General features: G+C 39.2%; 1 protein-coding gene across 11 annotated transcripts in view; it reads right to left on the bottom strand.

The window, feature by feature from the left end:
* Positions 1 to 27,747, bottom strand: part of LOC308423481 (protocadherin alpha-9) — a gene marked incomplete at both ends in the record, with an annotated part of 218,243 nt that overhangs the window by 38,772 nt on the left and 151,724 nt on the right. The window contains one exon of one of the 11 annotated variants that reach the window (XM_080920166.1): positions 17 to 2,578. The exons of the other annotated variants lie outside the window; for them this stretch is intronic. Within the exon in view, the coding sequence (XP_080776292.1) occupies positions 17 to 2,578 (2,562 nt within the window). Of the gene's footprint in view, positions 1 to 16; positions 2,579 to 27,747 lie in introns of those variants that run through there. 11 annotated transcript variants of the gene reach the window in all.

The raw sequence follows: 27,747 nt of genomic DNA, 5'->3' as shown, positions 1-27,747 counted from the left end.
TTGATCACTATCTCACCTCATTTTGAGAGCCAGCATCATTTTTTAGGATAATCAGGTTCCCAGTACTGTGCCTACTCTGGCCCGTGAGTTGCCTGTGGTCAGTCACTGAGGCTTGGGCTCCCCCAGGCCCTGGCCCTGTCTGGGCCCCTGTGTTGTAAAACATGAAAGTATCACTCCCTGAGCCTGCTGTCAGGCAGGCCTTGTAGCAGTAGGTCTTGGTAAGGGAGCCATTGCCTCGAACCTCAATGAAGTGAGGCTGTACTTTGAGGCCATGTGGTATCCTGGCGTCGATATTGTTATTGGCCTGCTTGTACAGTTCTGCAGGGCATCGCTCCCTCACTCCACAGAAGCCTCCGCAGCAGGCCGTGCCGTAAGCAGTGTAGCGGTAGCACTTGATGATGCTCAGAACAATGATTGTCAAGAGAAATATAAAAGACACTGTGCTTAATGCTATTATCAGATAAAGTGTGATCTCAGAGTATGTCCGAGGACTTTTTATATGTCTCTGGGTGTCAGGGAGCATTTTAGAAACCCTGTCCACCACAGCTACTGTAATGGCCACGGTAGCTGATAGAGGTGGCTCTCCATTGTCACGGACCACCACAGTCAGGTTGAACATGGTACCACTCTCGTCTCCTATCTTCCTGGTAATCCTAATTTCTCCCGTGTGAAGTTCTACTTTAAAGAGGTCCGAGTCAGAAGTTGGGACTAAATGGTAAAAGAGCCAAGCATTCTGCCCAGAGTCTGAATCCATGGCTATGACTTTGGTGACCAGGTAGCCAGCAGGGGCAGTCCGTGGCACCATTTCAATGGCTGCTGATGTGTTAGTTGAGGTAGGGTATAGAATATGAGGGGCGTGGTCATTCACGTCCACCACATAAACGTTGGCGGTCACAGTGCTGCTCAGTGGTGGCCTTCCCTTATCCTGAGCCTCCACAGTCACAAAAAACTCTCGAAATTTCTCATAGTCAAAGGAATTGACAGCATAAAGGCTGCCACTGGCACTGTTAATGGAGACATAGGAGGTGACTGGCAGCCCTTGAATCTCCCTGTCTAGGAGTGAGTAGGTCACCTCTGCGTTCTCCTTTTGATCTGGGTCTGTGGCTTGTACAGTGCAAAGCAACACACCTGGCAAATTGTTTTCCTGGATGTAGATGGAGTAGGAGTCCTTCAGGAAGCTTGGTGGATTGTCATTTATGTCAGAGATTTCAATCTGCAGTGTCCTTTGAGATGTGAGTGGTGGTATTCCCCCATCAGTGGCTGTCACTGTGATGTTGTAGGCAGCGACCCGCTCCCGATCCAATGGACCACTCACCACCAGAGTATAGGAATTTCCAAAGCCATTCAGCCGGAAGGGCAGTGAAGCCTCCAGACCTAGGCTTACTTTCCGGTTGGAGCCTGAATCTTGGTCATTCACGCTGAGAAGGGCCACAACAGTATTGAGGGCAACATCCTCAGGCACTGGGCTGTATAAGTCTGTGAGCACCACCTCCGGAGCGTTATCATTCACATCTATAATGTCCACCAACACCTTGCAGTGACCCGCCATGGGTACTGGTCCCCGGTCAGTAGCTTGCACATAGATCTGGTAGGAGGAAGACTCCTCATAATCCAGAGTCCCACTTACTCTCACTTCCCCTGTAGTGGCGTCGATGCTGAAGAGCTGTCTCTCCCGGTCTGATGTGTAGCTGCTCAAGGAGTACCTGAGTTCACCATTAGAACCCTCGTCCGGATCTGAGGCATTCAACTTCACTACCAATGTGCCTGGAGGAGCGTCCTCCCGTAGCTGGACGCGGTAAGTGGATTGGTCAAAGGCAGGAGAATTGTCATTCGTGTCCAGGACACGAACGGAGATCTGAGCCGTGCCTGAACGAGCTGGGATGCCCCCATCCACCGCAGTGAGAACCAAGTGGTGCAAGGCAGTCTTCTCGCGGTCTAGGCCCTTCCGCAGCACTAGCTCCAGCACCTTGCTATTCTCCTGCAAGGGTTTAAGGTCCAGCTCAAAGTGCTCGCTGGGACTGAGCTCGTAGGTCTGCACTGAGTTGGCGCCAACGTCAGGGTCCTGTGCACTCTCTATGTGAAACCGCGCTCCAGGTGCCACGGATTCGCTTACCTGAAGCTGGTAATCCGGCCGCGGGAAGCGCGGAGAGTTGTCATTGATGTCCAGTATCTCCACCTCGATCGCGCTCACTGCCACCGGGTTGTGAGCCAGCACTTCCAAGCTGAGCAGGCAGCGAGGCCGCTGCTCGCACAGCGCCTCGCGATCTATACGCTCGTTGACGAAGAGCGCTCCGCTGGTCAAGTCCAGTTCCAGGTAGCGCGGGCTGGGTGCACCCAGATGGTTGATGCGCAGACAGCCGGGTCCCAAGCGCCGCAGTTCCAGCCCCAAGGCTCTGGCCACGTTGCCCACGAGCGCGCCCGGGCTCTGCTCCTCCGGCACGGAGTATCTTAGCTGGGAGGCCGCTGGGCCTGGCAGCAGCACCAGCAACAGCCAGAAAGACAGTAACAGCAGTCGGGGCAAGGGCCAAAGGGGTCGCGGATGCTCTGTCGCCCCAGGTCTGGAGCCTGCCTGCTCCATAGCCGCCGGCCCTGGCAGAGGCAGCCGGGGCAGGGCGGGAGGCAGCGGCTTGGCGAGCCTGCTCCACGCCGGGCCCGGGCCCCGCCTCCGCCCTCGCTGCTCTTCACCTCTCACGCACTACAAATACCCGAGACGGCTCCCCTCCCAGGCGTTCTCAAGGGCTCCTGGCCCTGCCGCCGCCCCCGCTGATTCCCCATATCCCAGCTCCTCCACTCGCCTCCAGGCGGTCCGCGGGTCTCGATTTTCTGCGACTGCCAGCCGCCGCGGCCCGGCGATGATGCTCTAAGGAGAGGGAGGGAGAGGCGGAGGGGGAGGGGGCGCTCCGCAAGTCCAGCTCGGATTCCGCACCCAAGTGGAGGCGGGCTGCGACCGTGCACCGCCCTGCCACTCCATCTACTCCAACCTCATCTTCTTCATCCCTGACCCGACCCGCTGAATCCCAGCAGACCGCGGGACCGCGGCCACTCCCTTTCTCCCTGCCCCCACCGTCCTGCTCCTCCACTCTCCACGCTCCCAAGCAGACTCAACGTGTCTCTCTAAGATTAGCCTGAGAAAAGCATCTGAGTCTCTAGAACTCCTACTATACGATCCCCAAGTCAAAATTGCAAAGCACCATCCAGGAAAATAAACTGTAGGGGGACCTGGGCGGTGCCAAACAGACAGGGAAAGTAAACGCTGGGGGGTTGCATTGAGGCTTTAGAAATAGGGAACATTTGCTAAGGTGACCCCACACCTTCCCCCAACAACGTTTCTTTTTGTAGTACAGAAAGCCTTTAACTCCTAGGTCAAAGTGCAAAGTGACTAATGCTTTCTCCCAGGGAGCAAGCCTATCCTGAGATCCAGGTCCAGCACTCTGTCCAGCTTCCAGAGCCGTGTGCTTTAACTTTCAGTGTGTATTTTGGCAGTTAACTAGTATTTCCGTGTTTAAAATTCTCTACTTAAACAACTGGCTCTGTAAAGCTTCAAGAAAAATTCGTATCCACCCTGTTTTGGTCACAGTAAGAAAAAAAAATCTAGTAAAATTTTAAGCTATTCTTCCTACATGCTTTTGCTAATCTTACTTCAAACCTTTTTTCATTTATTGCCCAAGACATTTTCTTTCAAGAGTGATTAATTTTTTTTCTTTAATTGATGACAATGTCGTCAAGAGCCTACAAAGCCATTAAGTTAAATCAGGAGAGTTACTCTCGTTCTGCCCAGCCAGGCTAAAGTGTGGACTCATTAATGCTTCTCAAAAGGAAAGCAAAAAAAGAGGGGGGAAAAAAAAAACCACCCTGCTGTTATAAGCAAAATGCAGGAGGCTGGGGTTTATCTTACAATAGCAGCAATTTTAATAGCTGCAGTTCATCTTCTGTAAATATAGGGCTCCTGTGCCTCTGTGCCCCCTCAGACTCCCTTTAAATGCTACAAAGGCTACACAAATTCTCCTCCGTTAACAAGAAGGGAAGGAACAGAGAAAGCCTTTCTATGCTGTGTCATTGCCTCCTCTTGTTTCTGAATAGTCAGCCTTCCCAGCCCTCTCATCTCTCACAGCAAGCCCCTTTCTGCAAGATCATTCTTGACTGCACAGAGATTCCTTTTCTTCCTCAACTCCCAGTATCCTTGCACTACATACAAAGCCCCTTGGGTAACTTTCTAGCTATGTTGGTGGAATGAAGCCAGAGTGGAACCTGACATTTGGCATGCTTCCCTGCTTGAGAGGACCAGTTGACAGAAGCCAGATTTTGAAGACGGGGGCCAGCAGCACACCCTTCCTTCAATCTACTAAATGAGTTCAGTAACAGCATCCTACAACCTGACCCATTCCTCCTAGAGAAGCCGGTTTTCCTCCCATCGCTGCCTATTTGTCCTCTTTGCTCTGCCAAGGGTGCAGAGTGGGAAGTAATTTCCATCAAAATCTATCCCTGTCTCCATTCTTCGCTCTCTGGCTTCTCCCTCTTCTGTCTGTATCCTTCCCAAACATGCCCCAGTAGCTCTGTCGTCCGCTGTAGTAATTTGATCTCCAGGAGCCTTAATCTCTCAAGTGTACAAATTGTAGACCTGGCCTATGTCCTCACCCATTACTTATTTCAGAAAACAAATGGCCTGTAAGTGGAATCAAGTTATAAGTTGTCAGGAAAAGTGACCTTTCTTCCCCTCAACTTCTCCAGCCCCCAGAGTTGATGCCACCACGGTTCAAAGCCACTGGGTGGTGACCATGCATGGTCCTATGCCCCTGAAAAGATCACAGGCACTTAAGGAAGAGATAAGTGAGACAAGGTCTTTGTGATGTTTTAAGCAGAAGCCTCAGAGTGCCCTGTGCCTGGGGTGGGGGTTGGACAAGGAATAGAATTTGTCATTCAGCAAGAGTAATGGCCGAGATGTCCATTTCGTGTGTGTGTGTGTGTGTGTGTGTGTGTGTGTGTGTGTGTGTGTGTTTCAGAACAAAGCACCAACTAATATTTACTCCCTCAGTGACTGAAAGGGCAAAGGAACAGCAAAATTGGCCTCCTTTCCAGGGATGTTGTACTACAGAGATGACATTCTGTTTGACACCACAGTAATTTCCTATCTCACACTATTGTACGGAGCTTCTTGCCAACCTTACCAACGTTCGAAATGTGATTTCTCACACTGTGGCTAAGTGCCATATCTACAGATATTCATGCGAATGCCTCAGTCAGACCATTGTGTAGCCCTTCCTTTTCACCATTAAGAATTCCAAATAAAAAGCAGAATGAAACTGACTGGGATCACAAAATATGGAGGTAGTTATGCCTCTGCTAAAGACTACGTGTCATTTAACACCCAGCCTTCCATTTGTTTGTTCTAAATAGAGGGAACAAAAATAAAACCCACGGGACTGTTGTTGTGATTAGAACTAATAAGTGACTCTTACACTACCTGGAAAGCACACTACTGTTATTGGTGGTAGTGGTGTTTATGAACTGTTCACAGATGACATCTTGGCTAATCATCTATGTATGTATGTATAGCATAACTTCTTAAACACAGACATTCGTGACATTTAAGAAGGAAATAGTTGTGGAGACAGAAGAGCATACTCAAAGTCTAGCTTCTCCAAAGTTTCCAAATACTTCTAGAACTTACTCTGTATCTTGAAAATAAAAAAAAAGGAAGCAACTCTCTTTCACATCTGATATTATGTGTTGTTTCTGTTCTGTTTGTTTTATGTGTCTGTGTGACTGTCTGATAAATGTGTGTGGTTACCCACTGAGGACAGAAACAGATGTCAGAACCCCTGGAGCTGGATTCTCAAGTGGATCATATGATCCCCTCAATATGGGTGCTAGAAATTGAACTCAGGTTCTCTGGAAGGGTACAAGTGCTCTTAAACACTAAACCAGTAACAGGAAAAAAAATCTTATGCCCAGCTATCCAGAAAAATTACTATATCACAAAATAAAATAGCTTCTTGATTTGGAAAGTAAAAAGTGGCATTCTAAAAAGAGCCATAAGACAGGGCATTGTGTTTGTTTACCCCTGTGCTAGACAAGAACTTCGAAATCATGTTCCTCAATTATATTTCTTAATTACATTTGTAAAATACATCTTCTATGAGATCATTGTGCACAGCAGCAAAAACCAATCACAACAGAATTAAGGCTGCAAGAAAAATACTCAAACTCAGAAAACTCCCCTAATTCACATAAAATTTCTGTTATTACTGGCAACATCACAAATCATTTTACTTTGAGTAGCCAAATGACCTGAGTTTTGGGGGTGTAGGACATACTGACTAGTCACTAGTTTTACCAGGTCCTCAGCTGGCCATTGCACAAAAAGGAGCATCTTTTTGTTTTTAACAGGGTTGGTTGCTTTAAGACGGTGTCTTGTGTAGCCTAGGTTGGACTTCAATTGGCTGTATAGTAAATGTTGGCCTTGAACTCCTGGTGCTCCTGTATCCAACTCCCAAGTGCTAACCTTACAGGCATGTGCCTGGCTCCTAATTGTTATTTGCAAGTGGTGAATTACAAACTGAGCATGTGTTACACAATAAAAAGATGGACAAATAGATATGCCTAAGAGTTGGTATAATACAAAGTAGCTTTTAAAGTAACATCTCACCTCAGGCATGGCAGTCCATGTCTCTAACTAATACCAGCCCTCAAGAGGCAGAGGCAAGAGGCTCATGAATTCAAGGTCAGGCAGGGCTGTAAAGTGAGATACTGCTTCAAGAACGTATTTTGTTAAAAAGGGTCAGGACTCTTGAGCTCCCTCTCCACAAGGCATACATTTTGTAACTAGATTATGCCAGTATGAAGATGTAGTCTTCTGAGGGTTGGAAGGATCCAGCTATCATTGGCAACACAGAGCAAGGAAAACAAGAGAGACCTGGGCTTAACAAGGTGGAATTAGAGAGCTGACTCCTTAAGATTGTCCTCTGACTCTACAAGTGCACTGAACTGGAGTATACACACACACACACACACACACACACAGACACACACACACACACACACACACACACACACACACACACACGCTAATCACCCAGACTTAAAGTATTTTTTCCCAAACAGACATTTTTGGGGTTTCATTGGTAGAATCATTGATGATGTATCTACAGACACAGTTTCACTCAAATTCATGGTGACTTTAACTGTTTCCTTCTTACCCACAAAGACAAGATAAAGTAAGAAAACAGCAATACATTATAGTTATGTGGTTTTTATAATTCTGTGAATAGCAGTTCCAAAGAGTATTTATTAATGGGATGGTTCAACTTGGAGAAATTCTAATGAGGGACAGAGGGATCTACTCTATGTGTTTTCCTAGTCAGCATTTTCTCAGTGACTCAAGACTAGTATGCAGCAGCTGTACAGAAGCGAGTTGAGCCCTTGTGGAACAAGAATTATGGCTGTCTAGAATAAACCTCATCCTAATTCACTAAATCAAAACCAGTGTTCTACTTGAGATTCAGTGCATGCCCCCAATTCATAGTTTGTATTTAATCTGGCTTCTGGCTTCTGTGTTCTCCATTAAAACAAGTTCCAAGTCTCCATTCATCACTTTGGACCTCTCATTTTAATAGAAAGCCTTGTTTGGCCCTGTTTCTCCTTTACAATTCTTGGGATTTAGCCACAGAATAAAATAAAAAGGGAATTTGGCACTAAAGAACACTCTTGCTCCAAAGTTGGGGTTAGCCAAAACAGTTATTGATTTTCACACAGAGGTGGACAATCAGACAGATAGTAGGTCTACAGACAGTAACATGCATATGTAGTAAAAATGCTGTTGAGCATTTTTGCATTTTAAATGCTTTTCCAAGATATAATGAGTCCAGCCTAAATGAAATCCCAGTTCTGCCTTCTGAACCCATTGCTTCTACTTCTTACTGAATCATGTAGGAAGAAAATAGCTACATAATTCTAAAAAGTATCCATTTACATATCCAGATATGAAATAATTATTGTTTTTATAGGTCATTAATATCCCAATTCCTAGACAGTTGACAGTTTACTACTTCTAGTCACTTCCAATCTCTCTTGATTCTTCTAAGATGTTAATAAGCTGGCATTGATGGAGAAGCTGAATTCCAAAAGGCAAAGATTATCAAACTCTCCAGGAAACTTATGTCTTCCCCGTTCTCTTTTCCTCCTTAAAAGTCTTTCTGAGCAGGTCTGTGGTGGTGCATGTCTTTAATTCTAGCACTCCAGTGGCAGAGGTAGATGGATCTCTGTGAGTAGAGGCCAGCCTGGTCTATAAGTCAAGTTCCAGGACAGCCAGTGCTATACAGAAAAACCATGTCTGTAAATAAATAATTTTTTTCTTGAATTTTTATCTTTTTGTGCTTTGTTGAAGCTGGATCTTATGGAAGATCTTTTGTTAGGTGTTTGAGACATCTTCATACAGACTTTCTAGGGCCTAGACTACCTCACAACTCTGAGATTCCACCTCACACCAGTCAGAATGGCTAAGATCAAAAACACAGATGAGAGCAGATGCTGTCGAGGATGTGAAGAAAGCGGAACATTCCTTCATTGTTGATGGGATTGCAAACTGGTACAACCACTCTGGAAATCAGTCTGGCGGTTGCTCAGAAAATTGGACATAGTACTACCTGAAGACCCAGTTATTTCACTCCTGGGCATATACCCCAAAGATGCTCAAAGATATAACAAGGACACATGCTCTACCATGTTAGTAGTAGTCTTATTTATAATAGGCAGAAGCTGAAAAGAACCCAGATGTCCTTCAACAGAGGAATGAATAAAGAAATTGTGGTACATTCAGCTACTAGAAACAATGACTTTATGAAATTCCTAGGCAAATGGATCGAACTAGGAACTATCAACATGAGTGAGGTTACCCAAAACACACATGGTATATACTCACTGATAAGTAGATACTAGCACCAGAAAGCTCTGAATACCCAAAAAAACAATCCACAGACCTTATGAAGCTCAAAAAGAAGGAAGACCAAAATGGGGATACCTCAGTCCTTCTTAGAAAGGAGAACAAAAAACTCATGGGAGGAAATACAAGGTCAAATAGAGAAGCATGGATTGAAAAAAAAAATCATTCAGAGGCTACCTCACCTTGGGATCCACCCTATACGTAGCCACCAAACCCATGCACTATTGCTGATGCCAAGAAATACTTACTGGCAGGAACCAGATATGGATGCCTCCTCAGGGGCTCTGCCAGAGTCATACAGATACAGCTGAGCATGCTTGCAGCTAACCATCAAATTGAACATGGGGACCCCAATAAAGGTGCTAGAGAAAGGACTGAAGGAGCGGAAAGAATTTACAACCTCAAGGGAAGAACAACATTATCAACAAACGAAACCCCCCACAACTCCCATGGACTAAAACACCAACCATTGAGCACACATGGAGAGATTCAGGGCTCCAGTTGCATATGTAGCAGAAGATAGCAGTGTCTGGCATCAATGTGAGAAGAGGTCTTTGGTCCAGTGAGGGTGCATTTTCCCAATATAGGGGAATGCCAAAGCATTGAGGTGGAGAGGGTGATTGGGAGAGGGTATACCTTATTGGAGACATATGAAGGGAAGTGGGGGATGGGAGGGAAAATGGGATTACATTTGAAATGTAAATACAGAGTATCTAATAAAAACATATTAAAATTAAAAAGGCTAAGTTAAAGACACAAAAAAAATGCCAAAAAAGGATCCATTTTTGTCCACATCCAGACCCGCATTTGTCCTTTTGTCACTTAATGACTGGGTAAGATGAAATAACAGTGTTATTTGTCCTCCTATGATGTCTAGTAAAATTGAAGATTGTCTCACATGCTTGCTATCCATTTATATGCTATAATTTGAGAAAGTTTTTTTTCATATGATTGTACCATTTATTGGACAAGTTTTTTGATTTCTTGTTTACGGGTTTTATTTTAAATACAGTTTTGAATATTTTAGCTATTAAACCTCTGTCAGATGTAGAGCTTGCAAAGATTTTTTTCCCATTATGTAGGCCAACTGTTCTTCAGACTAACTGTTCAAATTGCTGTATAGAAAATCCTTAGTTTAACAAGATATTATTTATTTATTGCTTGCCCTTTTCTTGCCAGGCTTCTTGTTTCTTTTTCTTTCATTTTGTTTGGTTTATTTGTCATTTTGTTTTGTGGTTTGAGCAAGTTGGGGTTTGTTTTGTTTGGAGGGGATTGGTTTATAAATGTTTTGGGGGAGGATATTGAGAATTGAGGCCAAGGCCTTTCACACACTTTGCAGAAGCTCTACCACTGAGCTCTGTCCCAGACTCCCCTGCCTCATTATTTTTAGTAATCTAACTTGTGTCCACTCAACATACACACCTCTAATAGGACTCAAATTATTGCTCAGGAAACTGCTAATTTCAAGTATTTGACATGGAATCATATTTAGCTGTTTTTCCCAATTACAAACTCATTTTCAAAATTTTGTAGATGTTTTTGTTGTTGTTATGAGACATGGTTTCACTGTGTAGTCTTAGCTGTCCTGTAACTCTCATTGTAGACCAGGCTGGCCTTGGACTCACAGAGATTGGCATGCTTCTGCCTTCTAAGTGCCAGAATTAAAGTTGTGTACACAACTGCCTGGCTCAAATTCTTCTTTTTTGAGGCGGGGGGAGGGCGGTAATCTTTCTACAAATACTTTGGATGTGTTTTCTACAAGCCTTTTTTTCCTTAAAACTTTATTTTAAAAAAGAAAAATACATGTACAAATTATTAAAAGCATTTTAGCATAAAACTATTTGAATATATTTTTGTCAGTACTTGATGTTTTTAAAGGATTGATAGTATACATTGAAATAGTACTGTTTACAATGATCATAAAGTATATGTAAAACAAAACATAACATGGAAATAGTCAATCAACTTTTTTTTAGAGAGGTCATTTTGATATTCTTTTACGCGCGCGCGTGCGCATGTGTGTGTGTGTGTGTGTGTGTGTGTGTGTGTGTGTGTGTGTGTGATCTTTGGCAAATCTTGCTGTAAAAAATGATTCATCTTCCATAAGCCAAATTCTTGTATTCTCAGCCTTTGCTGGAGGCAGTATTTTCCCACCCAAAATATTCCATTGAATTGGTGATGTTCTACAGATGACTTTGGGTTTTTTTTTTTTTTTTTCAACATAAATCCCACTCATTTTCTTAGTGATGGATTTTACTATAATTCATTTATCAGTTCAACATACAACATAAGGAGGACATCAAAATTAGCTAAGGTGAGAGGGATTTTGGTCTCTATGAATATTAACATACTTTGAGGCAATCTGATGAGATAATTAACTTAACAAAGCTCATTTTATTAAAGTTATTTAAAATAACGTTCATATTTTTCCACTTTGCTTTGAATTTTTCTTCTTTTTATCACAAGCAAATAAAGCATACTATACTGAAAGAATTGAGAAGAGAAACTTGGTTCAATTCTATGACCACCACTAAAAAAGTCCTTGTGCTGGATTCACTCACAACATGCCTCAGCTGGAGCCAACTTGAGCTGTTCCTCATATAACCAGAAAAATGTACAAAAGTTTCCAAATAAATCAACATTTTATGATTTATTTTTGTTCAAATCTATCGGCCATCTCTCCAGTAAAGGCAGAGAATACAAGACAATATCAAAAGTTAAAACATTGAAGTTGAAACAGAACAGTGGCAGTTACTAGAAATGGGAAGTTGGTTTCTCGTAGAAGTTGGTGAAAGTTTCACTGTCCCTCTTTCTAATCCAGGATCACATCGATTATAGCAGAGTTGTCACCTTCATATCTTCAATATCCTCCCTAATCAAATTTTAATCATAGCCTCCCATCAGAGGCATTCTGTAGTATCTCAGGTTGAATGACCTGTGATCTAACTGTCGTAAGTTCATTTAAAATTTTAACCGTGTATGAAACATTTATTGGTTCATAAATCAGCATACGCACAGGATATATTGGACAGCCATGACCTGTGGGATACTTAGATTAGTATTCCTCAACATGGCAAGAGATGTGGAGTAAGAAAGATTTTTAAATCATTCTTTCCAAGGGTCAATAAGGACACCTGATAACCTGGTAAAAACATGACAGCAATGAAGCCTGGCTATGTTCCTTTGATTTATTTTTATTACTTATTGTTTTTCTATTTATTTTGGTTAAGTAGTATTTAAAAATACATACTGAACCAAGTTCAACTTACTTAATTTGCTAAATTAGTAAAAATTAAAGTGCTTTAAAGTCTCACTCCATGGTATTGGTACTTCTCTCCAGATTTTAACCTCGGCATATGCAAATGTATGAAGATAGATTTTCCAAAATATAATCATATTCTACATATTATTGTAAAACTTTGCTTTTAAAATTTTTTTAATAAATGTGATGGATGTCATTTTCTATATTATGTATAATATAAGCTTTGTATGTTTTATATATATATAGCAGGAAAATATATTACATAAATATATAATAAAATATATATCATTTTACAGATATATAAATATGTAACACTATGCAATATATTTTATAAATTATATAAATATATAACAAAATATAATGATTTTATAAATTATATATAGTTTATATATTTTTTAGGTATACATGTGTATGTGTTTGTGTGTGCCACATGTGTACAGGTGCCTTTGAAGGTTAGAAGAGGGCATTAGTTTATGTTTAAAATTTATACCTTTACTATAGACAAATATATTTTATATGTACATATATTATATAGACTTTGCATTTATATAACATATACTATACATAATACTTTTTTTCTCAGTAAATGTTACCTAATACTCATTGTATAAATAAGTTATAATATTTTACTCCATAATTGAATATTTGGGTATATTAGTGAAAGTGTATTTACATACATGCTTATAAATTTACTCTAAAAGCCTTTATTTAAAAAAAAGACCCATCTGCCACCTGAACCAGCAGTTCCCAAAGGTTTAAAGACTGGTAAGGAGGGGATCTGGGCAGCCAGGGAGCAGAGAGATCTCTGCCGAGTGCGCACAGAAAGCACGCCCCTGCCCTGCCTGATCCAGGGACCAGGAACACAGCATTGGGACCTCTGTTCCCACCTGGTGGGTTTGGGTCACAGAACAGGGCTCGGACCATCCACCACCTGGACCAGTGGAGTTCCAGGGACACAGACCAGATACAAGGGAAAGGCAAGACAGATCACTGACAACAAGATGGCAAGAGGAGAGCGAAAGAGTATACCCCCAAAAAACCAAGACAACCTGGCAACATCAGTACCCAGCTCTCCCATAACATCAAACATTGGAATGCCAAAAACTCCAGAAAAAGAAGACGCAGACCTAAAATCATACCTCAAGACGCTGATAGAGATACTTAAACAAGAACGGGAGGAAAAGCAAAAAGAATCAGAAGCTTTTAAAGAGGAAACAAGAAAAACACTCAAAGAACTCAAAGAACTAGAGGGAAACAAAACCAAAGAGATGAAGGAATGGAAGAAGTAATTTAAAATGGAAATTGACACAATAAAGAAAACACTAAAAGAGATAACCCTAGAAGTAGAACACCTAAAAAAGAAATCAGGAGTCACAGAAGCAAGCATTTCCAATAGACTACAAGAGATGGAAGAGAGAATCTCGGGGGGCAGAAGACAACATTGTAAACATAGACAAAACAGCCAGAGAAGATGAAAACACCAAAAAGCTCCTAACCCAAAATACCCAGGAAATACAGGACACAATGAGAAGACCAAACCTAAGGATAATAGGAATAGAAGAGGGAGAAGAACATGAACTAAGAGGCACAGTAAATATCTTCAACAAAATTGTAGAAGAAAGCTTCCCTATCCTTAAGGTTGAGATGACCAAGAGCATAAAAGAAGCCTTCAGAACTCCAAATAGGTTGGACCAGGAAAGAAATTCCTCCCGACATATAATAGTCAAAACACCAAGTGCCCAAAGCAAAGAAAGAATACTAAAAGCAGTAAGAAAAAAAGGTCAGCTAACATATAAAGGCAGAGCAATCAGAATCACACCCGATTAAACAACACAGACTATGAAAGCTAGAAGAGCCTGGACAGACATCATGCAGACCCTAAGAGAGCACAAGTGCCAGCCCAAGCTGCTATACCCAGCAAAACTATCAATCACCATAGATGGAGAGATGAAAATATCAAGACAAATCTAAATTTACATAATATTTGACCACAAACCCAGCACTACAAGGAATTATAGGTGGAAAACCCAATACAATCAGGGGAACTACATCCTAGTAAAAACAAGAAAACTTCTAAGCAAGAAAACCAAAAGAAGAAAAAGACACAGACACAACTCAACCTACCAAAGCAATAATAGCAGAAAACAGAAATTACTATTCCTTGATATCTATTAAAATAAATGGACTCAACTCCCCAATAAAGAGACATACGCTATCAGACTGGATACATAAACAAAATCGAGCCTTTTGCTGCATACAGGAAACTCATCTCAGAGACAAAGACAGACACTATCTCAGAGTAAAAGGGTGGGAAAAAACCTTGCAATCAAACAGCCCCAAGAAGTAAGCTGGAGTGGCTATTCTCATATCGAATAAAGTAAATTTCCAACCAAAAGTTATCAAAAAAGATGAGGAAGGACATTTTTTACTCATTACCAGGGAAATCTGTCAGGAGGAACTCTCAATCCTTAACATATATGCTCCAAATACAAAAGCACCCACATTCATAAAAGAAACCCTACTAAAGCTCAAAAAATACATTTCACCCCACACAATAATAGTGTGAGAATTTAATACCCCACTCTCTCCAATGGACAGATCATGGAAACAGAAACTGAACAAGGACACTGTAAAACTAGCAGAGACTATGAACCAACTGGAATTAAGAGATATCTACAGAACATATCATCCTAAATTAAGAATACACCTTCTTCTCAGCAATACATGGCACCTTCTCGAAAACTGACCACATAATTGAACACAGAACGAGACTAAATCGATATAAGAAGATTGAAATACTCCCATGCATCCTCTCAGATCACCATGGCCTAAGGCTGGTCTTTAACAACAACGAAGACAACAAAAAGCTCACATACACATGGAAACTAAACAACGCTCTGTTAAACAATAGCAGGATCAAATAAGAAATAAAGAAAGAAATTAAGGATTTTCTACAATTCAATGAAAACGAAAACTCAACATACCCCAACCTATGGGATGCAATGAAAGCAGTACTGAGAGGAAAACTCATTGCCCTAAGCACTTCCAAAAAGAAACTGGAGAGAGCATACATCAGCAATTTGACAGCACAGCTAAAAGCTCTAGAACTAAAGGAAGCAGGTACACCCAAGAAGAGTAGACAGCAAGAAATAATCAAACTTAGGGCAGAAAGAGACCAAATAGAAACATAAAGAACCATTGAAAGAATCAACCATACCATGAGCTGGTTCTTTGAGAAAATCAACAAGATTGATAAACCCCTGGAGAGACTAACTAGAGGGCAAAGAGAGAGTATACAAATTAACAAAATCAGAAAGGAAAGTGGAGACATAACAACTGAATCTGAGAAAATTCAAAAAATCATCAGATCCTACTATAAAAACCTATACTCCACAAAGTTGGAAAACCTCGAGGAAATGGATGAATTCCTAGAAAGATACAAGATCCTAAAGTTAAACCAGGACCAGGTAAACCATCTAAATAATCCCATAACACCTAAAGAAATAGAAGAAGTCATCAAAAGCCTCCCAACCAAAAAAAGCCCAGGTCCAGACAGGTTCAGTGCAGAATTTTACCAGACATTTATTGTGGACATAACACCAATACTCTCCAAACTATTCCACGAGATAGAATCAGATGGAATACTACCTAACTCATTTTTTGAGGCTACAATAACCCTCGTTCCTAAACCACACAAAGATCCTACAAGGAAAGAGAACTTCAGACCATTCTCACTTATGAACATTGATGCAAAAATACTCAACAAAACCCTTGCAAACCGAATCCAGAAACACATCAAAACGATCATTCACCATGACCAAGTAGGCTTCATCCCTGGGATGCAAGGATGGTTTAATATAAGGAAATCCATCAATGTAATCCACCATATAAACAAACTCAAAGAACAAAATCACATGGTCATATCACAAGACACTGAGAAAGCATTTGACAAAATTCAACACCCCTTCCTGTTAAAAGTCTTGGAAAGAACAGGAATCAAATGTCCATACCTAAACTTAATAAAAGCAATATACAGCAAACCAACAGCCAACATCAAACTTAATGGTGGGAAACTTGAAGCAATCCCACTAAAATCAGGGACTCGACAAGGCTGCCCACTCTCCCCCTACCTATTAAACATATTACTGGAAGTCCTGGCTGAAGCAATTATACAGCAAAAGGAGATCAAGGGGATACAAATCAAAAAGGAAAAGGCAAAAATATCACTCTTTGCAGATGACATGATAGTGTACTTAAGTGATCCCACACATTCTGCCAGAAAACTCCTACAGCTGATAGAAAAAGTTCAGCAAAGTTGCTGGATACAAAATTAACTCAAACAAATCAGTAGCCTTCCTATACTCAAAAGACAAACATGTGGAGAAAGAAATTAGGGAAAAGGTACCCTTCACAATAGTCACAAAAACTATGAAATACCTTGGTGTAACTCTAAGCAAGTGAAGGACCTGCATGACAAAAACTTCAAACCTCTAGAGAAGGAAATCAAGAAAGATCTCAGAAAATGGAAAGATCTCCCATGCTCATGGAATGGAAAGATCAACATTTGAAAAATGGCCATCCTACCAAAAGCAATCTACAGATTATTGCAATCCCCATCAGAATTCCAACCCAGTTCTTCATTGAGTTGGAAAGATCAATGTGCAATTTCATATGGAACAACAAAAGACCTAGAATAGCGAAATCCATCCTCAACAACAAGAAAACATCTGTGGGAATCACTATCCCTGACCTCAAGCTATATTACAAGGCAATTGTGCTGATAATTGCATGGTACTAGTACAGAAATAGGCATGTAGATCAATGGAAAGAATAGAAGATCCAGAAATGAGCCCTCACGTATATGGTCACCTGATTTTTGACTAAGGAGCTGTAAACACTCAATGGAAAAAGGACAGCCTATTCAACAAATGGTGCTGGTCCAAGTGGCACTCAGCATGCAGAAGAATGAAAATAGACCCTTTCTTATCTCCTTTTACAAAGCTCAAGTGTAACTGGATCAAAGATCTCCACATTAAACCAGATACACTGAAACTATTAGAGGAGAAAGTAGGGAAAACCTTAGAACACATAGGCACAGGAGAAAATTTTCTGAACAAAACACCAGTGGCTCAAGCTCTAAGGTCCAAGATTAACAAATGGGACTTAATGAGATTGCAATGTTTCTGTAAGGCTAAGCACATTGTCAAGAAAACAAAATGGCAGCCAACAGAATGGGAAAAGATTTTTACCAACTCCACATCAGATAGAGACCTAATATCCAAGGTATACAAAGAACTCAAAAAGCTAGACACCAGAGAATTAAAAAACCCTATTAAAAAATGGGGTACAGTGCTATACAAAATGTTCTCAATTGAGGAACATCGAATGGCTGAGAAACATCTAATGAAGTGCTTGACGTCTTTAGCCATCAGGGAAATGCAAATCAAAGCAACCCTGAGATTCCACCTCACACCAGTCAGATTGGCCAAGATCCAAAACTCAGATGACAGCAGATGACAGTGAGGTTGCAGAGAAAGAGGAATACTTCTCCGCTGTTGGTGGGGTTGTAAACTGATACAACCACTCTGGAAATCAGTCTGGCAGCTCCTCAGAAAATTGGACATAGTACTATCTGAAGATCCAGCTATTCCACTTCTGGGCATATACCCCAGAGACACTTTAATACACAACAAAGATATATGCACCACAATGTTCATAGTAGCTCTATTTATAATAGCCAGAAGCTGGAAAGAACCCAGATGTTCTTCAGTAGATGAATGGATACAAAAATTGTGGTATATATACACAATGGAATACTACTCAGCCATCAGAAACAATGACTTAACCAAATTCTTTTAAAAATGGCTGTATCTAGAGAATATCATCCTGAGTGAGATAACCCAGTCACAAAAAACAGACATAATATGCAGTCACTGATAGTGGGATTCTAACCCCAGAGGCTCGGACTGCCCCAGAAACAACTCACAGACTGTGTGAAGTTCAAGAAAAAAAGAAAAGAAAAGAAAAAAAAAACCTGTCCTGCTCAATCCTTACACACCAAGAACATGTTGAATAATTCCGGGTTACACCCTGTTTCACATGTACTTCTTTTTCTCATTGTAAATAGTAAGACCTTAATGCAGAGTATCAAACCTTAAAAAAAAAGAAAAAAAAGCCAAACACTGACACAATTGTATTTGTATACATTTATGCAAAAATGTTTAAAATTTTGTTCTTTTATCTTTGTTTTTTTTTTTTTTTTAAAAAAAAGAAGTTTATCTGCTAGGCAACAGTGGCACACATCTTTAATCTCAGCAGTCTTGAGACAGAGGCACATAGATCTCTGTGAGTTCCAGGGTACCCTGTTCTACAGAGTGAGTTCCAGGATTGCCAGGATTGTTGTACAGAGAATTCCTGTCTCAAAGAAACAAATAAGCAAATAAATGAATTTAATTTCTGTGAGTGTGTGTGTGTATGTGTGTGTCTTTGTGTTTGTGTGTATGCCACATGCATAAAGTAGCCATTGGAGGTCAGAAGAGAGCATCTGATGCCCTGGAGCTGGAGTTGCAGGCATTATGAACTGCCTGATGTAGGTGCTGGGATGTGAACTCAGGCCCTCTGGAAGAGCAGAAAGTGCTCTTAACCACTGAGAATTCATATTCAGATTTTATTCAGACATACTAAAATGCTTCTCCAATGTATGTCTTTTATCATGCTCACCAATCCTTAATAAAATAATTTACTGTTGTATGATTTATCTAAAATTACTATCTAATAGTATACATGAAAACAGAATCATATTTACCACATTTGTCTTTCCTCCATAAAGGTTTCACAGTCTAATTTGTATGACTCCTATAAATACCTAAAAGATTTCCTGTGAAATTCAGCCCATTTAATTGGATTTATTTCATTTAAATTTACTAATGTATTTTAGTGTTTTAAATAATTTTTATTATATACCCAGCAATGTCAAAGTCTGTGTCTTTTAAAAAAATGTGTTTATATCTAACTCTCTCAATTTTCATTCAAACTTTTAAGTAGTTTTTTTAATGCTTAGATTTAATTTTTGGGATTAATTAAATATTTAAGTAAAGTTTTAAAACTTCAGGTCTGAAGCTGAATCCAGTGTGTTGAAGCTCATAGCTCACACTTAGAGAAAGAACAAATTGCAGCCTCCTGACAAAAGCAGGAAAGGTCAGTTAATGGTTTCAAAATTACAATTGAGATATTTAGTGTCCTGTCATACAGTAGAGTGACCATTCTTTCACAGTAAGTTTTAGACAAAAATAGCATATATACAATGAATAATAAATAAAGTTTAAAAACCATCAAGTAACTATCTGAGAACTTGAGAGTGAAGAAAAATTTCCATCTTCATCTGTGGCTTCATTGTCCACATCTTCAATTTCCTATTGTGAACCAAAAATATAATATAAGACTTCATAGAGGTAGAAATTAAAGTGTATCACAAGTCTGTAGGTATAGGGAAAAAATTTTAACATGATTAGGAATACCTCATTTCATTGTACTCATTTTTCATATAATTTTTGTTGTTTTATGTGTACTTGTTATATACGTCCTGCCTGCATAAATATTTGTGTAATATGTGCATTTCTGGTCCCTGTGGAACAGAAAAGGCTGTGGGATTCCCTAGATTGAAGTAACAGATGGTTGTGAGCTACAATGTAGGTGCTGGGCTTGGACCCAAGTCCTCTGGGGTAGCAGCCAGCACTCTTAACCACTGAGCCACCTCTCTAGCTCCTGTACTTACTTTTATCGTGTTCTACACATAATGAATTTTTAAAAATTGAAGGGTTGTGGCAGTAAACTATTAAGAAAGCCTTGCTGTGCAGTGGTGGCACATGCCTTTAATTCCAGGACTTGGTAAGCAGAGACAGGTGTATTTCTGGTCTACAGAGTGAGTTCCAGGACAGTTGCGGGGGGGCACTGTCTCAAAGAAAAGAACAAGCAAACAACAAAACAAAACAAAAAGGAAAAAGCCTTTTAGTATCATCTTTACAATAGCTGTAATGATCATTCAACATTTTAGCAATAAATCATGTTAACTAAAATATGTATACCATTTTTAGACATGTAATTTACCCCAAATTCAGTTCCTGCTCCCTCTCAAATTTATGTTCTCTTTTAGTATATTTATTGTTACAAACATACACACACACACACACACACACACACACACACACACGTGCACACACTGTGGTGGTTTAATAAGAAGGCCCCACATCCCACATGGAATTATATATTTGAAGACTTGGTCTTCTGTTAATAGAACTCTTTGGGAAGTATTAGGAATTGTGGACTTGTTGGAAGAGATGGGTCACTAGGAGACAGGCTTTAAGATTCAATGTCCACACCATTCCCAGTTAGCTTTCTATATGCCTCCTACTTGCTTATACCAAGGTAAGCTCTCAGCTACTGTTCCAATGCCCTGCCTACATGCTGCCATGCTTCTGGCCATAAGGTCATGGGCTCTAAATCATTCAGAAGGATAAGCCTTAATAAATGTTTTCTTCTAAAAGATACCTTTGTCATGATGTCTCTTCACAGCAATCAAAAAGCATCACACACACACACACACACACAAAGCTATTGAGCTTATTTATTTTCCATATATAATGTTAGGGTTTTATGGTTTGCTACTGATAAGCAATTAAGGGGATCATCTCTAGGGAAGACTGATTCTCCCTCACTCTGTGGCCATTATTTAATTGCAGAAGTAGGGAATCTTATAAAGTCCCACCCATAGACAAAGAACTTCAGGTATTAATGACTGCTGAGAGAATTCACCTCTCACAGGGATGAGCCCTTTAACTAGCTAACCAATATATATGGTAGTTTGAATGAAAATGGCCTTTGTATATATAAATACTTAGTCCCCAGCTTATTGAACTATTTGGGAAGGATTTAGAGGTGTGGCCTGATTGGAGGGGTTGTATCTTGAAAGTGAATTTGAGTTTTTTAAAGCCTTCCTCCATTTCCAGTGTGCTCCTTGCTCAACATTTGAGATGTGAGCTTTCAGCTCTTTCTGATACCAGGTCTTTGTTCCACTATCATGAACTGTAACCTCTAGAAGCACAAAGTTCGATTAAATGCTTTCTTTTATAAATAAACAAAAAGATTCAAAGATAAGAATCAAAAGTATTTGCCTTTCTCAGTCTGTAATACTCTACTTTCTATAATATTTTCTAGTTCTTTAAATTTATCTCTAAATTTCATGATTACTTTTCCTCCCCACATCCTTGCTGACATTTGCTGTCATTTGTTTTGTTGATTTTGCAATTTTCAATGGGATAAGATGAAATCTCAGACTAGTTTTAATTTGCATTCCCTGATTACTAAGAATGAGGTAAGATTTTTTTGAGGTATTTTCATGCATTTTTATTTCTTCTTTTGAGAACCCTCTATTCATAGTTATAGCTCATTTTAAATTGGATCATTTGCTTTGCTTTTTAGTTCTTTGTGTATTCTGGATATTAATCCTTTATCACACATACACATGGTAAAGGGCTTCTCTTCACTCAATTTACTTTAGTTTCTGGCCCTAATTTCAGAGCAAAGTAAATTCCATCCATAAAGTGCTTTCCTACACTTCTGTTAAGTAGGGCACTGCCTATGCTTTCTTTTGGCATTTTCTGAGCTTCAGGTTTCATATTGAGGTCTTTCATCCATTTGGATTTACTGTGCAGGTGATAGACACAGATCTAACTTCATTCTTCTGCCTGTAGATATTCAGTTTTTCCAGAACCATTGCACGAAGAGGCTATTTTTTTCTCCAGTGTGGTTTTGGCATCTTTGTCAAATATCAAGTTGCTGTAGTTGGGTATACATGTGTTTATGTCTTCTCTTTTGTTTCATTGGTCTACCTCCCTCTTAACACCATTCTGTGTTTGTTACTATTACTCTGTAATAAATAAATATATTGATGAAGCTTCAAGTACTAGGAAAAGGAGTAGAGATAATGGACATCCCTGCATCATTCATGATTTTAATACAATTGATTAAAGTTTTTCTCCATTTAGGGCGATATTGGCTGTGTGTTTCTCCTATATAGCCTTTATTACATTTAAATATGTTCTCTTTAGTCTTATTCTCTCTAAGATATTTTTGTGTTTTTTTGTTTGTTTGTTTTTTCCAACTTTATTTTTAAAAAACAGAGATACATGTACTCTCAAAGACTTTTATCACAAGAAAATGTTGGATTTTTGTCTAAGGGCTTTTTATGCATCTATTGAAGTGAAGAATGGATTTTTGTCTCTGGTTTCATGTATATGCTTATTTCATTTATTCTCGCATATACCTTGACCCATCCTGCATATCTGTGATACAGTGGATGATCTTTTTGATATGTGTCTGTATTTGACATTCCAGTGTTTTAATGAGTTTTCTGCCTATGTCCATCAGGAACATTGACCTGTGTTTTGTATTTTTGTTGTGTCTTTACCTGGTATTGATGTTAGGGTAACACCAGCTTTATTAAAAGAGTTTGAAATGCTCTATTTCCATTGTTTGAACAATTTAGGGAGTACTGGTTGTAGATATTCTTTGAAGGTCTTGTAGAATTCTGCTGGGAATCCATCTGGGCCTCAGCATTATAGTCATTAGAGTTTGTTTGTTTTGTCTGTTTGTTGTTTTCTTTTGTTTTTTCTTTAGTTCACTGTTTTGACTTCCTTCTTTAATATGGGTCAGTTTTAGTTATTCATTTCTTCTTTATTTAAATTCGGTTGTTTGGATGACTCTTGAAATTTATTAATTTCCTTTTCAGTTTCTGACTTAATGAAATATAGATTTTTAAAGTACTCCCTTACAGTTTTTATTCTTCTGTTAAAATATCATTACAATTTTGATAGGGATTACATTGAACCTTAACAATATTAAGTTTCCATGAGCATAGAATATTTTTACACTAATCTGGGACTTCTATTTCTTTTACTAGTGTTTTATTTTTTTCATTGTACAAACTTTCAGAAACTTGACTGAATTTTCTCCTAAATATTATAAATTTAGTCTTTTTAATGCAATTATATATTTACTTCTACATTTATTATTTATGTAGTTCTGCAGATTGAACCAAGGGCCATGTACATGCTTGGCAAATGTTCTGCTACTGAGTTTCATTACTGGGAAATTTTTATTATAAATAATTATACATTTATAATAATATAAATTATATTTATATCATAAATAATATTATAAATTTATTTTTCATCTATCTTGTTCAGGTGATTTTTGTACTATATATCATTACTGAGTTCATTGATTAGCTTTTCACAGGTCTTTTGGGGGGTTATTTAAAAGTATTTAATACTTCGGTGTCTACAAATATTAACAATTTTATACTTAGCATTTGAATATAAAAAATGGATCTCAGTCTTATCTCAAACCATTCACCATAAATGAACTTGGATAGACCATAAAGCTAAAAGCTGAAGTTTATTAGTTGTAGAGGGTTTTAATTCAGCAATAAGGCTGCTCTGGCAAGAAATTACATTCAAAGATCTTCTAGATCTGTGTGACCCAGATCGAATGACACACCTCTAATCCCTCTGGCTGGAATACAGACACATTCTTACTACACATCTTTAATACCTGACAATGAAGATAAAGTTAGCTTGTAGAAGGAAGCAGCATGTTTGAGAAATGATGTCTAGTTGAGTAGCAAACGGAGTGATGAATCAGAAAGGTTTAATAAAATGAGTCCGAGATAGGACATGCCCTATTTTCACAAGAACGACACCAGAGGTGATACTTAAGGGAGCAGCACAGGGAGAAGGCAGTTTTACTGTGACAGTTTTACAGAGACAGGTTGCAGAATGAACAAGCTACAGAAAATACAGAATGAGCCAGAGAATGAGAAGGACCTAAAAGATTAGAACATGTTGCCAAAGTTAGTAGGAGGCCAAGCAGAACAATTCAGTGAGAAGCCAAAAGTTTGAATCAGTCAGCTTAGAGAAAAGTGTGGGCCAGAACAGCTGAGTTGAACCAGGCAGTCACAGTTCAGAAAGAACTAGAAAAGAGTGAGTTTATTAATCAGTAAGCCTCCTAGATGACAAATTATCAGGAGAATAAGAGTTACTTCTATAATTAATACTAGAAGAAAATGTAAGAACACCTAGTTAACTTGGGATAGACACAAATCAAAACACAAAAAGTATAATTTATACTAATTAAAAGTTTAATTTTGGAGGCTAGGGACATAGCTTAATTGTACAAAACTGTCCCAACATGTGTGAGGCTCGGTTTGATTCCCAAAAATAAAAAATAAAACAAAAGAGAATTAAAAATTCTGGTTATCCAAAACTAAACAAACTACAGGACAATTTAATATTTACAATGCATATATCTTATATAAAACATGTATATGTATTTTCCTCTTTCTTTTTTGTATTTTTAAATATTTTTAAAAAATTATTCTTTAAACTTCCTTTACAGTCTAGACTTTATTCCCCTCCTGGGCCACCCTCTGAATGTTCCACATCCAATACCTCCTCTTCTCCTCCCCTGTCTCCAAGAGGATGTCCACCAAACCCCCCACTCCAACCCACCAGATCTCCCAACTCCCTGTGGCCTCAAGAAAAAAGTAAGGGAAACGAAAATTTCCATCCTTTATTTGCATGGAACTGCTTACTGAAATATGGATCATTTACTGGCTTTGGGGATTCTGGGAATTTGCTATTTCTTTGTAATATGTTTGTGCTTTAGATGTAAAACCTATTAATGTCATAAAAGAATCTTCAAAATCTTCAAATGCAGATATTACATTTCTTCTTGTCTTGAATTTCACAGTAGTTTTCCAAATATTATAATAAATGAATAAAAGAGACTATTTAGCCATTAGTCAAAAATTTCATAAATGCAATGAAAATATTCTGAATACATACTACTTTCAATATAGCATTTCTAAAGGTCTATAGATAAAATATTGATTAGTTTTAAAATAAAACTCTAGTCTAGTATAAAAATAATGTACTTCAGAGCAGAGACAAATATAAGAAGCAGATGGTTGCTGAAATATGCCTAAACTACACATAAAAAATTCACAATTCATCACTCCGAATGTTAGAGATAAAAATAAGAACACGAACTACTTTCAACTCACTTATCACACAGAAGGTAAACCTTATTTGGCAGTAGAAACTGGTATTAATAAAATATTTGTGAATCCAATGATGGCAGATTAAGAAGGACACTGGATAAGGAAGAGAGATCAGGGCTGTGTGCTTTGCTCTTCACAGAGATACAATCAGATCTATTTGATATTTTTGGTTGGACAGAAGGTAAAACATGTCATAGTCACAAATTATAGATTGCTATACTTTCCCCCATATTCATATTAATTCTTGGTGACAAAAGTGTCTGGGAGATGCATTTAATCTTATTTATATAAATAATTAACTATCTTGTTCAGGGTATAGTTAAAAGCTTTGATGAAGATATGGAATACACCCATTTTTTAAGGAGAAGAAACCAAATGTAACAGCTATTTTTTTTCGACTAAATGTCATTTTCCAAACAGTAACAGCAGGAATAAAAAACTGTGCCTCTTTTAAATTGCTTAAGTATCTGTATTACTTCTAGGTACTGAGTTAGGGAATAAAGGCAAACTGGCTTAGACCTAACCCAAAGTATTTTTAGTATTTTCCAAAGCTTTTCCACATGGATGCTAAAGATAAATTCATACCCCACAAGTATTACAGAAGTAGAGAATAGACAGCATTCCTAAGAAAAATGTGCTCCCTCTCAACCCAGAAGAGCCTTTATCTCTTTATCAGCTCTTCTACTGGCATTCTCTATAATCAACTAGCTATAATTTTGCTAAACTTTTTCTTTTTTATTGGAAAATTTCTGCATTTACTTTTCAGATGTTATTCCCTTTCCCACAATCGAATTTCCCATCCTCCTCCCATTGCCTCCATGAAAGTGCTCCCTTTCCCAACCACCCTCTCCCACCTCAGCACCTTGGTGTTCCCATACACTGGGGAAATAAGCCTTCACTGGACCAAAGACCTCTCCTTCCATTGATGACAGAAAATGTTATCCTCTGCTGCATATGTACCTCGGGTCATTGGTCTTTCCATGCAAACTCATTGGTTGGTGTTTTAGTCCCTTGGAGCTGTGGTGGGTTTGGATGGGTGATAATTGTGTTCTTCCCATGGGATTGCAGACCCTTTCAGCTCCTTCAGTCCTTTCTCTAGCTCCTTCACTGGGGTCCTTGTGTTCAGTCTGATGGTTAGCTGCAAGCATTCTCCTCTGTATCAGTATGGCTCTGGCAGAGCCTCTGAGGAAGCATCCATATCAGCTCCTTGCCAGGAAGCATTACTTGGCATAACCAATAGTGCTTGGGTTTATTGGGCACGTATGGGGTGTGTCCCCAGGTGAGGCAGTCTCTAGATGATCTTTCCTCCAATCCCTGCTTCTCTATTTGTTCCTTTATTTCTTCCCAAGAATGTTTTGTTCTTCCTTCTAATAAAGACTGAGGCATCCACTTTCTGGCCTTCCCTCTCTTTGAGCTTTATAAGTTCTGAGGATGGTTCCTTGGGTATTCCAAGCTTTTTGGGTTAGTATCCACTTATAAGTGAGTACATACCATGAGTGTTCTTTTGTGACTGGGTTACTTCATTCAGGGTGATAGCTTCAAGTTCCATCCATTTGCCTAAAAATTTGATGAAGTCATTGTTTTTGATAGCTGAGCAGTACTCCATGTGTAAATGTACCACAATGTCTACATCCCATCCTCTGTTGAAGGACATCTGGGTTCTTTCCAGCTTCTGGCTATTATAAATAAGGCTTCTATGAACATGGTTGTGCATGTGTCCTTGTTATATGTTGGAGCTTCTTTTGGGTATATGCCCAGGAGTGGAATAGCTGGGACCTCAGGTAATACTATGTCCAATTTTCTGAGGAACCAACAGACTGATTTCCAGAGTGGTTGTACCAGTTAGCAGTCCCACCAGAAGTGGACAAGTGTTCCTCTTTCTTCACATCCACACCAGCATCTGCTGTCACCTGAGTTTTTGAACTTAGCCATTATGACTGCGGTGAGGTGAAATCTCAGGGTTGCTTTGATTTGCATTTCCCTGAAGACTAGGGATGTTGAGCATTTCTTTAGGTGCTTCTCAGCTATTTGATATTCCTCAGCTGTGAATTCTTTGTTTAGCTCTGTACCCCATTTTTTAATAGGATTATTTGATTATCCGGAGTCTAACTTCTTGAGTTCTTTGTATATATTGGATACTAGCCCTCTATGGAATGTACGATTGGTAAAGATCGTTTCCCAATCTGTTGGTTGCTGTTTTATCCTTTGACGGTGTCCTTTGCCTTACAGAGTTTTGTAATTTTATGAGGTCCCATTTGTCAATTCTTGCTCTTAAAGCAGAAGCCATTGGTGTTCTGTTCAGAAAAATTTCCCAATTAATACTTCAAAGACCTCATCTTACTTGATTCCTATAATATCCTACATCTACAAGCAACTCTAATCCTTCAGACTTCCTCTTCTAATTTGTGTTAAGTAGTCCTTTCAGGATTT

This window comes from Micromys minutus (assembly GCF_963924665.1).
Source record: "Micromys minutus genome assembly, chromosome: 8".
Taxonomy (NCBI): Eukaryota; Metazoa; Chordata; class Mammalia; order Rodentia; family Muridae; genus Micromys; species Micromys minutus.
The sequence above is the reverse complement of the archived record's forward strand: the minus strand, read 5'-3'. Positions and strand labels throughout refer to the sequence as shown.